Here is a 12,226-nt window from a genome sequence, read left to right as displayed (position 1 = left end):
GGCGCTGAACCAAGACACAGGGTGGAGGAGAGGAGCGGGCGATGAGGAGGAGTGCGGGCGGGGGAGTGGTGGCAGAGTGGCTCTGCTTGAACTGGATTTCTTATTAATCAAATCACGAGTGTAGCGAGTGTACAAAGCACAGCACCCAACTTCCTCCCTGCCAAAAGAAAGCAAGAAAGAAAGAAAGAAAAAAAGAAAGAAAGAGGCCTGGTAATGTATGCCCTTGCTGAAGCCGAGGTAAAAGGTCTTATGTGGAACAGATAAGAAAAAACGTATTCTGTGAGAAGTATTGTGTGTGGCAGTATAAAATGAGAGGGAGGGGGCTGAAAACGTGCCCAACCATAAACCAATGGCACCTGTTCACTCATGGCTTGACTGAACTTCCATTGACACCCACTGTATGCATCAGGCTGTGTGGCTTTGACTACAGTTGCAAACCCAGCGCAGGGCCACACAGGGACACCACACCTGATAAGCAGCCGCTCTCTACATTGCTTATCATTTACACACAGCAAGAAACGCCCCAATTCACCACACTTCCTCTTATGTCATTAGGATCAACAATGACAGCTGGACACAATGTACTGTAATGAGTTCAGCATATGAGAACTGCAGGCAAGAAACAGTAAGCCAACATAGAAAACAATGGGGGAGGACACACAGATGAGTGCACTGTGGTAGAAAACATTGTACAATGGCAAATTGATTTGAGAGGGGCCAGTACAGTATGGATTTTTTTTTTTTTTTTGCATGCCGACTGTGTTGTGCTATAATCTACTGACAAAGTATGAGGTTTTAGTGTGGATGTGAAAGGCGGCCTTGTTTGCTGCTATTGCAACGCACCAGGTTTTGACAAGATGGCGCTTCAGTAAGTGGAGGACAAAGCCCAGTGATATGCAAACACAAAACGAAATACAATGATGCCAAAGGGACAAGCATGCCTGCAAACACAAACAGAAGGAGCCAGGTTCCTGTCAGCTTGCTATCTACATTTCAGTCATCATTCACCGTGATGTTTTCTCAGCAAAAGGCCCAGAGTACAATGAGGTTTGTAAAGGAACCTTTCAGAGATGGAGACTTTAATTTTATTTCTAAAGGGTCTAACCTCTTCCTGGACACACAAATATAATTATGTTCTAAGACAAAAATAATCGACTGACAGAGAAAAAAACAAAACAAAAGAATTTAAATGTTGGGGAAAAATGCATTTTATGTGATTCATTGTTATTTATGCACAAGATGCCTAATAGATTTCATTGTGCGAGGTTCAGAGTTATATTAGTCACACTAATATGATCATCACATCCTAAAGAGTTTATTGTCTTTACTCTTTATGACATTTTTGGAATATTAGCTCAAATTGAGGTGAGTAAAGTACTGGTGCAGTTGTGCAAAGTAAGAATGAGAAAGTAAAACAGTGGGAGAGTGAAGCTGAGGGCAGAGACTGAGACAGCCACATGCAATGCTGTCGGCTGGAGGGAGCACTGCCTTGGACAGTGTTTGGAGGAGACGGCATCATTGCCCCACCCTGCCACCCTGCCACCCTGCCCTGTCCTGTCCTGTGCCATGGAACAGTCTGCTAAGAATTGGTTTTGGGTGTGCTCCTGAACTCAGGGGTCAAAGTCTGCTGCTGCATTAATATCCAACAGAGACAGCTGCAATAATGCTTTTCCTGCTCGACACGCCCACCTCTGCCGAGGATGCACCCAGCACCGCACGCACAACCCTCTGCATGTGTGCAGAATGCATGCATGCACATGTCAGCAGGAGAGTGTGTGTGAGTGTGTGTGTGTGAGTGTGTGTGCAAGTTAACGACTGTTGGTGCCTTCCTTAACTATTTGCCAAAGTTTGAAGCTATGTAGTAACAACATGCATGAAACCACCAGCCCATAACACACACACACACACACACACACACACACACACACACACACCTATACATACATACACACCCAGAAGGATTAGTCTAATGCCCCACCCCTTCGAAACCCTGCAATGAACCCCAACAAGAGAGGAACCAGTCCAACCTGACTAGGCACTTGGGGACCGATCGCAAAGCACTTCCAGTATTTCCAAAACACAGCTGTATTAAAACAGCAAACTGATACAGATGTCTAGCTTCTTATTTTTAAAAAGAGAGAGGAATGAGCAGCTAGAAAAACATATACCTGAATGCAAATGCTTTACACATTTCACATCTTTTTACTTGTTTGTTTTATAGACAGCTGGAAAGAGGCCACTAACGTCTGATCGTTTCTTTCAGCTCTCCGGTGCTTTTCAGTCGTCACTTGCCATCTCACATCAGAACTCTTTACAACCCTGTCTCCACCCCCCCCCCCCCAAATGTGGTCGGCCAGCCGGCCGGCCTTCTTCTCCCCTGTCTCCTCGAGCATACTCCACCTCCCTATGCTCTCTGCTATCAAATACAAGCTGGAGATGGTGCACATGCCTCCCCAGGCGACAAGAGTGTGTGATATTTCAGCGGGGTGTGTGAAGCTGCTGCTCACGGCCTATTAAGGCCACAGATCAAACTAATTTAAACTACAGATGCCTTTTTCTCCCTCTAAAATGCCTCAACATGCACTCTTGCCTTCATACTTTCTTTTCATACCTTCATAAATGACTCATCCGTATGCACGTTCAATAAATTGTTTCAATCTCCTAATCTCTCATCGTCGTTTTCTTTTTAACCCTCTCCCCTTCTTCAGCGTGTCTTATTCTGTCCCTCCTCTCTTTCTGAATGAGTAAAGGGGCCCACCGTGCTATATATTCAAACAGCTTCTAAAAGATTATGGCGCACACACACAAACATGTGCTCACATACCAATTTAGCAAGGCATATGTGTCCTTAATCCAACTGACAGTGTGTCGTAAACATGGCTGTTGAGTCTTTCTGGCCACACAGCTGAGGAAATAAATATGGCCAGCCAACTCAGCCCTCTGCGTCTGATTCAGCGTGAAAATCATGACTTCAGCCGATTATGTTTACAGTGTCCTCACAGTCACAAATAGCAGACAGAAACAGGCAGGAAACGGCTAGTCTGACCATCAGTTGAACACCCACATATCAAGTGGCCGTGAATGAGAAGTACACATTTGAATAGGCTTGCATAAAAGGCAGACACCTTCACAAGGAGAGTGGAGCTGCAGGTTTGACGATCATAACCGTTAGGTGTCCAAACTTTGTTTAGCAGAAAACACAAAAGATCCATCTACTGTAAGAGTTTGCCCGTTTGGGTTTGCTCCAGTGGTCTGAGTTGTCTCTAAACTCCCAGTTCAGTGGCAGCTGAGACGGATTTCAACAGATGGAAAAGATGAGCTGTGGGGACCCAGTAAATAATGATTTATCATACTGTAATATGCTTGACTGTGAATAAAAGAAATGCTGGTAGTCTGTTAGTTTAGCTGAGATATTTCTTTTGTCTGGGCCGTTGAAAGGGTCTGAATGAGGTCCATGTTGCTGAGATGGATGCCACTTAATGCTGCCATGTTTATCCCCAAATGTCTGTAAGTTTAATGCATATGAATGCAGAACTGCTCCTCACTCGCTGCCTCCGTCTCACAGCGGCCTAATGAGGTAAAAACAACTTGCCTGGCCTGGGCCGCTCCAGAGCAGGGAAGGAAAGAGAACAGGTCCTCATAGCTAAAGGTCAGCTTTTGGCCTTTTTCTGGGCCAGCTTCTCTAAACGTGATGGAGTGTGTGTGTGTGTGTGTGTGTGTGTGTGTGTGTGCTAGCAGCTGCTGGGCTCTGTCAGGGGGGCTGTGGAGACAGGCCCCTCACCGGACAGTGCTGATGCCACATGTAAGAGGGAGACAGGTTAGAGGAGACCACGGGTAAAATATACGACCCCCAACACCACCAAAGTCCCACTTAGACCAGTGACCCCCCCACCCACCCTTTAGCCAACTCCCAACCCCCCCACCATTCCAAAGCACCCCTGACCTCAGGCAGTGCCCCTGAGGCCCATGGGCCCCCAGAAGAGGGTATTCATCTCTCCACCTCAGCTCCAATGCCTCCCTCCCTCCATTTTCTTACTTTTTCAATCTCTGTCACTCCTTATCTCTCTGCCATTCCCCCTCTCACTCTCTGTCTCTCATGCTGAACGGAGGGGTCAGTTCAAAAGGCTGCCAGGCAGAGCTGCTGGCTGGTCACGATGTGCCTGAGGCTTTGAAGTGAGGAGTGGATCTAAAAGGTGCGCAGCCTGTGTTTTTAAGCTGCAAAACACTTTAGGGCCCAGAAACATAAACAGGTACTGCTATTGCTCTTCCTGAATTCTGGCTAAGTTTACATAAGCTTTATAATAATGGGCCGTGCTTACACGAGGAGCGTATGAGGAACATTCTCAGCAATAAATGTCAGTATTGTTTCTCTTCTGTGAGCACAAAAGTTTGTCACGGCTAAACGTGCTTCAGCTACAAATCTACAAAAATGCAATAGAGAAAAAAAAGGCACTTTCAGAAGAACTTTCAGTATAAGATAATAGGAATAGTAAAGGCTAAACCATGTCAAAACCCTCTAAAGACCCTGTATTTTTCGATAAAAAAAAAAGGTTCCAACTGCCATTAAACAACCATAATCATTCACTTACACTGCAGCTGAATGTTACTAAATGTCTTCAGAGATGCTGTGAGGAAACATTTCGTACAGTTAGGAGATTCACTGCTTTCTCATGTGAGTACTGGAGTGGTATTAGAGGAGCCACAGGATTGTCTAATTGAATCAATGACTTTTTAACATCTCTCCCTTTCTACATTATCCCTTAAAAGCTCATAAAAGCTTGGTTTCCAGCCTTCAGCAGGTTTGCAGACATCCTTTTCTCTAAATATGTGAATATTAAAGAGATATAGAGACAATTCTACTACATCCCATAACAATATTTCTTAAATCCTCTGAGAGATTCCTATCAGCACATTTTGTCATTTCCACCTCCTGCTCCTTTTGTATCTCGTTAGTTTACAGTGTACTGAAACAGGGAATACAGGACTCCTAAGAGAATACCTGATGTGAACTCAATTAGGAAAAAAAAAAAAAATTTTAAAGGGAGGGGCACCTATCTGTAACAGTGACCTGCACATCTTATTTCCATTTCTGGCTAGCATGGGGGTGTATCAATATGACTGCTTTCATAGTAATACAATAATGAAAATCACACAGGATGCAAAGAGGGAGAAAATATGAGTGCAGAAATTACACAAAAAGCAAGTTGGGGGAAAAGGAAAGGGCTAAAGCTGCTAATTTCCATGCCTGTTGACTCTTTTGACTACCTCAGTCCTTGACTATTGCTCTCTCCTTTCTCTCTTCTGTGCCTTTTGCCTCCTGGCTCTGGACAGAAATGGGCTTGAGTGCTCGTCTGAGCTTTGAAGTCCTTTGGTTATCAGCCAAGCGTAGCGCTGTACCTGCAGCCATCTGTGAAGGGGCCGCCAGCAGCCACCCATCGCTCCACTTCCCTTCCATGACCGAGAGGGGCCAAAGCCAGTAGTGGTGATGGAGCTGGTGGCGGCTCTTAGTCCACATTGGCTGACCGCACATGATAAGGCCCATAGCTGTGTCAATGAGTACAAGTGCATATACCCTAAAACCCCAACCTCAGAGTCCTAATCTCACTGTGTGATTCAGTCCTTCTCTTCTCATTTCAATAACTGTATGTCAACACTCCCCCTCCCCCTCTCCCTCACCATCCTCACCCTCCTCACCCTCCCACCATGTGTCTTTCCCTTGGAACAGGAGGAAAAATGTGGAGGTTATGGAAGGCTTGATTAAAAACTGCAACCCATTTTTCACCCCGCACTTCATATAATATGAAGAGACAGTTAGGATCTTTTGTTTAAATGAAGTGGCTGTGAGCGTGGTAGTTGCCCTCATCATGCAGCTCAAGCACCTTACATCATCTGTTGTCTCTGCACCACATTTGAGGTCTTTGTTCAACTTCTGTGCTTGCTCCACGTGTGCATGTGCAATGTGACATGTCAAGTCGAAAGTCCAAATGTGCCAGTGATAAATAGATCCAGCAGTGGCAGCTCTCTTCCAGAGAGTGCGATGTCAAATGGACTGGTATGGGGGGGGGTGGCATTATCACCAACAATAGGATTAAGACCTGCGGCGATGTGCACCAAAAACAAGCCCGTGGTTTGTTTTGGTGTGTGTGTGTGTGTGAGTGGGGGGGGTTAGTGATGGCAATAAGACAAGCCGGGGGGGACTGAGTGAGGCGGGAAGCGACGGGGGAGTCTGGGGGCTTTCAGGTGGGGGTCATGATTACGGCGAACAAAAAAGCTTCAGTAGTTAAATCTCATCCCGGACCAGCTTCCAATTACACACGCAGACACACACATGTACACACACACACACACACATACATGGGGGCTTCCAATCTGGCCATCAGGCTGTTGCTGAAGTGTCACATGGGCACCATGTGTGCTGGCCAATGGCCTCTCGGCTTATCAACAAACAGAGCGGGATGGAAGGGCAGATAAGAGATAGACGTGGGGGTGGGGCAGGGAAACGCGGGGTGGGTGGGGGTGGGATTTGGAGTGGTCATTGGCGAATGATGATTGCAAAGTGAACATGCAATATATGGTATGCGTTGAAAATGCAGATTGTGCTCATGCTACATTGTGCAATACGATTCACCTATATAATAAAAAAAACCCAATTTGACACCTTGGGCATATAAAGTGTCCATTATGCCGTAGGAATCCCTGTGTAATTATCGCTTAACAGACCCAAGGTAACAAAAGGCCTCGTTCTCTGTGCTGTGCTGAGGAGCAGTAAAATGTGAACCTTTGTCTGAACCACGGCTCTCACGGCAGATCAAAGCAATGGATGTGTCACAAGGTGCAGATACTCTCAGCATCGTACTTTTTCACAGATGCTACTCTCATCCTGGCTGCAGAGCCATTACTATATTACTTAAGCAGGAGATGTGATTTAAATTTAAGATGGACATTAATCTACCCTTTTTTCCCCTCACTCTCGTCCTCAAATACAAGAGGCGAACATTTTTAGGTAATAGAGCACGAACCAGAGAATTGTTTCCAAAATACTACAAATTCATTTAGAGAAGAAATTACTTGTTTAAATCATTAAAATACTATGTCTTATGGGTGTTAAAGTGTTAATGCTGGCAATTAAAAGTACTCTGATGTGTTCTGTTCCATCACATAAGAATAGATTTCAAGTATTTAAATGCAGATAACAAATTTTTGCAACTTCCTCACAAAAGGTCTCAACTTTATGTTACAAGCCAGTAAATAAACTAACTGTAAAATGCTTGTTACACTGGTTTCCGTCTTTAACGGAGCCTGGAGACGTTACACTGTGAGAGAGGAGAGCCAGAGGCAGCTGTTCCACACAAGCTGACACCGTACACAGTGAGAAACAACAGTGCGGGGGGAAGAAAGGGTCTTCACACATGCATGACAACCAACACGGAAATGCCTTGTGTAAGCAGTCGACAGGGTTGAGGCTCCATCCCAGCCAGCATCCCCCTTCCCCTTCGATAAAAATGAACTAATGTCAGCAACTGATGTGGTCTCCCGCTTCAAGGAGCTCGGGGGTCGGCTTTCAGAGTCGTTTCGCGAGAGAGGTCTGAAACATATGGCAGGAGCACTAAAACAGGAGGCTTACTGAATGAGGAGAAAATGAGAATTGCAAAGTCCCCTTGCATCTCAACTGAATTTCCTCCAAGTGAAAACAGAGCCAGAGGAACGATGTGCTGGAATACTGGAGGCAGTTTTACTCCAGAGAAATTTGCTGAAAAGAGTATATGAAAAGTTGAGCCTGTTGAAATAGCCAGAGGTATTCTGCTCATATTCAGGGCTGGGCCTCCTGTGTCAGACTGGCCTCCACTAACCTGTCATTTCAGCTAAGGCTGACGTTCCCCTTCCCACCCACCCCCCCATCTGTTTCCAAAACCTTCAGATCACACCTGTGAACTATTTTAGCACATCAGAGAGCTCGCATATTCCCCCGTCTTCAGCTGAGATCTACACGCACACCTCATCTCGCACAGAACTCACATTTTATCTCCCTCTAAAGCCTCAGCTTCTTCTACTAAATGCTTCAGCAAATCAATAGCGCATTGAATCCCCGAACACTGGATTTCGCTTCCTTTTCTGATAGGAAGCTTTGAATAATGCAAAAGCGAAACTTGTAAAGACAGCTTATCCATTTTCATCACTCCTTCTTCTCCTTCCAAACAAGTCATAAGGTTATGCATGAGGTCAACAAACAGATCAAAACTGCCACTGAGTTTCAGTGAAAAACAGGATAAACATTCACAATGGCACCTAAGAGGATTTGCACAGCGATGACTGTTCTTTCCTGAGAGCTATTTAACTATCACCCCATCTCTTACCAACTGTTTAGCTATCCTGCCTCCCCAGGCCTTTCCCTTTCTCCACTGTGGACAGTGAAGAGCTAAACACGCCACCCTGCTTGTCATAACAGTCAGGAAGAGAGACCCCTCCTCGGTTCCCCTCACTCTGCCATGGGGTGCGGCCCTGCCGTGGCCTCCGAGGGCCCCCGGGGTTCTTCCTGCAATTCTAATCAAAGTTTAAAAAGCTGCAACCTTGGAGTCTAAGCCTGGGTCGTGGCCTGTGAGGAAGAGATCAATCAAGCAGCTCCAAATAAGCATGAGGGGAAGAGGGAGGGAGACGGAGGGAGTTGAGGACATTCTCTGAGAAATTCTGTCTCTCTCTGTCCGTCTGTTCTCAGAGGAGTAACGTCCCCTCAGCAAGGGCAGGGTGCATTCCCCATACCTGGAAACCACAAGGTAATTCAAAGTCGCATTAACACATAATAGCCGTGTGGATAGATAAAACATTAATCTGCCTGTGATGGTGCAGCGCCTGTCACCACCACCATCATCATCATCATCATCATCGGCCTCTGAGTCATACTCTGTCCATTTTTCCAGGCAGGAATGAATGAATCCTCTCTGGACTCATACCGGTTGACCCGTTAGGGGCAGATCTGCAAATGAAGTTGCCTTCCTGCCTGGTGCCCAGCTCTGCAGCTGTCTAATCCTCTCGTGGGCCTGCCCTACAAATGGGGGACGGCACATGTGTACAGACAGATTGAGACCTATGCACATGCACGCACAAGCGCAGCACAACACAAAACCCATATCTAGCCAGGGAAGAGGGCAGGCGGGAAGGCAGGGTTTGGCGGTGTCTGAATATTAGCTTTTCCACAGCTGAAGGCTGCTGGACCTGCTCCATTCATCAGACATCCATCAAGGTGTCAGTTCGGGTTATGAGACCAGGCTCCCAGGGTGATCAGACCACTGCCCTGCCTGCCAGCGGGCCCGCCTGATGGCCTTCTGTCTGGGCCAAGAAGGACCAAAGGCAAACACGTGAAAAAAAAAGAAAAAAAAAAGAAAAAGCAGACAAGCATAATGAACACTATCTGAACCTTGTTTAAGAAATGCTTCCTGATAAATGATTATGGGGTTCAGCAAACAAAACACAAATGTCTACTGTAAAATGTTTTCCCTCAACAAGCTTGACATTAAACTATCAAAAGAAGTAGTTAATCATATAGATTTAAGTTATTAGTTGCCCTGTAGGCACCCCCCCCCCCCCCCTCTCTCTCTTCCCCCCTTCCCCCCTTCCCAAAGCTATTTTTCACCAGAGACTTTGGTCATTTCCATGACTGCACTACATAACAGCCCTCTCCAACACTGAGGAGGACAGGCAAGGTAATTAATTCCCCCTGCCGCCTCTTTCTCTTTCCCTTCTCCTCCTCTCTGTGGTGAAGGGAAAAGCCGGGGAATGTAATTTACACTAATTACCTTTTGCATAGGAGTCTCATTTCAACTTTCCTTTTCATGTTGAAACGCCGTAGTCTCAGGCTATGCCTCTAAGCCTCAACACCCCTAATGAAAAATCACTACAATATTCCTACAGTGACATAACAGCACTGAGTGAGGAGTTTGATGCAGCCTTATTGTAGCTCATGATACTGCACCTTCTATACTATAACCTATATATTCCTGCTGGGACCCGCTTGTGCTCGGGGTGTTTCTATAATGTCACTTTAAAATGTGTTAAAGTATCACTTTTTCAATTATTCCTTTTCGCAATGGTGCTTTTGAGAAGAAAATGAGTTCCCTTGAACACCAGCAGAGGGACTATAGAGTAGTCACAAAGATATTAAACATGAGGCTGCTCAAAAATAAATATTGGAAACACTGAGGGTCATGATTTGCTTTGTGCTACTATTCAGTTTGCTCAGCTTCTGATCAACTGCAAACCCCTGTTTCCTTTCTAAACACTGATGGAGGTCCTGTTGTATGGCAAATAAGCATCTCTGCAGGCTACAGTGGACTACTTCTGAATGATACACTACTACAGCCGAATCACATGAAAACCTAACCTAAACCTGCATGCATGGCCATAATAGTAACGCTCCAGTTTTATCACAGTATTTAATCTGTTGGTTGTATTTGTGTAGTTGCAGTTGGACCATGCACAGACCACCGAGCATGCACGGATTATAATGGGCCGCTTGCATTGTTATACATTTATAACCCACCTTGCAACGACATTGCAAAGAAGACGCGTTGTTTATGTGTGTGAATTACTCTCTCGGAACAATCATTAAATAGATAAATAAATAAATAAATAAATAAAAAAAACCTGCATGACAGCAAACAATTTAGAGGGGTTGCATTCTCTCCACTGGCTTGGTCACAGCTACGATGCTGCAGCGATACCGAGCATGCTGCATTTTTAAGCCTTTGCATTTGCATTTGGTTTCCGGAAGAAAGATTAAAAACATTGAGATGAACGCATCGAAACAGCCGAAGTCTGTCAGTTCGAAGCTCGGTGTGAAATATTGGGAAGCGACGAGAGGAGGAACGAGAGTGATCAGAGGCGAGACTCGGACCGATCGGTCTCCGACCTTCTTTCACTCCCTCCGCTTCTTTAAGCACAGCTAACGTTAGAATGTCTATAAAGGGAGCAAACACGAGGACAAGGAGACAACATCCCCCCAGGTGTGTGGACACATGCACACACACCACTGTACGTTAAACACACACGTCTTTGACCTTATTCTGGGGAGGTTTGCAGCCTCATCAGCGCGATTTTAACGGGGGAACAGCTCCGACTGGCACACTAGTATTTACTAATATTCTTCAAGTGGGACCAAAAGCACTGATGCGCACAGCTGCAGGGGATCTGACAGCCCACTTGTGGGAGATTTGGAAAATATAATGTAAATATATGTTTAATGGCTCTGACTGAAAGAGGAGAGGGTGCAACGCATCTCTCCCTCCGTATCAGCCGCAATTCAATGGTATCACAATTGATACAGTAGGCTCAGTGACTGAGCCCCGCGCAGGGGGAAAACACAGCACATTCTCTAAACCCTCTTACCTTCGTATACAGGGGCCATCGGTGCAAGGATTTCTGTTATTCATGGCAAAAAATAAAGCGAGATTTCTGTTCAAAACTCAATGAAAATCTGCCATCTTGAAACACTGATGAGAGAGTCGCCTCGGTCTCCTGCATTACTGGCCCAGTTCATTAGTGAGGAAAATGCTCATAATTCATATCCAGGCGTTTTCAAACGTGGGGTCCGATGCGGGGGGAGCGCCGGAGGAGAGGCCGTGCAGTCCAAATCCCACCTGCGGTGTGTTTCTGCAGGCTCGGATGATGAGCCTCGGTGACCGGTTTACTTCAGCTATTGTGCGACATGTCTGTGGAGTGAGGAGTCTGCAAAAGTTGCAGTGGTCAGAGCGCAGCGAGTTTGGTGTACAGTGAGAGAGTCGAGCGACGAGCGAGTCGATGGAGGCAACGAGGAGACGCATCGGAGTCCAAAAACAAACACCGAGAGGAGCTCGTAGGAGAATCACACAGATAATAAATATATGGTCGGACTACCTTCTGTAAAAAGGCAAAGGGGACATCAGCCATTGTAGAGATGGGCAAGTTTATTTCTGGGGACACATTTTAAACACAGGTTCAGTGTATGAAGAAATGCGTCAGGACAACATTTAAAACACAGTGCAGAAAGGGGAAATTGAATATTCAAATAAAATAAAACAATATTAGATTAAAATAAAAATACACAATAAGCGCAGGGGTAGTGTATTTATAGTACTACGAGGCCTTACCAGCCCACCACTACTACTTGTCAAGCAAGTTGTTTATTTATTTTGAGAATGAAATATAAGTTTATAAGTTTCTTACAGCTCCTTTTTTTTTTTTTTTTATTGTGGAC

The 12,226-nt window shown here is 45.5% G+C and overlaps 1 protein-coding gene across 2 annotated transcripts in view; it reads right to left on the bottom strand.

Moving 5' to 3' along the window:
* The window catches only part of hipk2 (homeodomain interacting protein kinase 2), a 65,393-nt gene extending 53,880 nt beyond the window's left edge, over positions 1-11,513 (bottom strand). For both annotated transcript variants that reach the window (XM_070831053.1, XM_070831054.1), the window contains exon 1: positions 11,380-11,513. In XM_070831053.1, coding sequence (XP_070687154.1) covers positions 11,380-11,398 — 19 coding nt within the window. In that variant the 5' untranslated portion in view covers positions 11,399-11,513. The remainder of the gene's footprint in view (positions 1-11,379) is intronic.
* Positions 11,514-12,226: the final 713 nt, after the last annotated feature.

Source organism: Pempheris klunzingeri, chromosome 5 (assembly GCF_042242105.1).
Source record: "Pempheris klunzingeri isolate RE-2024b chromosome 5, fPemKlu1.hap1, whole genome shotgun sequence".
In the NCBI taxonomy this organism is placed as follows: domain Eukaryota; kingdom Metazoa; phylum Chordata; class Actinopteri; order Acropomatiformes; family Pempheridae; genus Pempheris; species Pempheris klunzingeri.
This window is presented reverse-complemented; position numbering and strand designations above follow the sequence as displayed.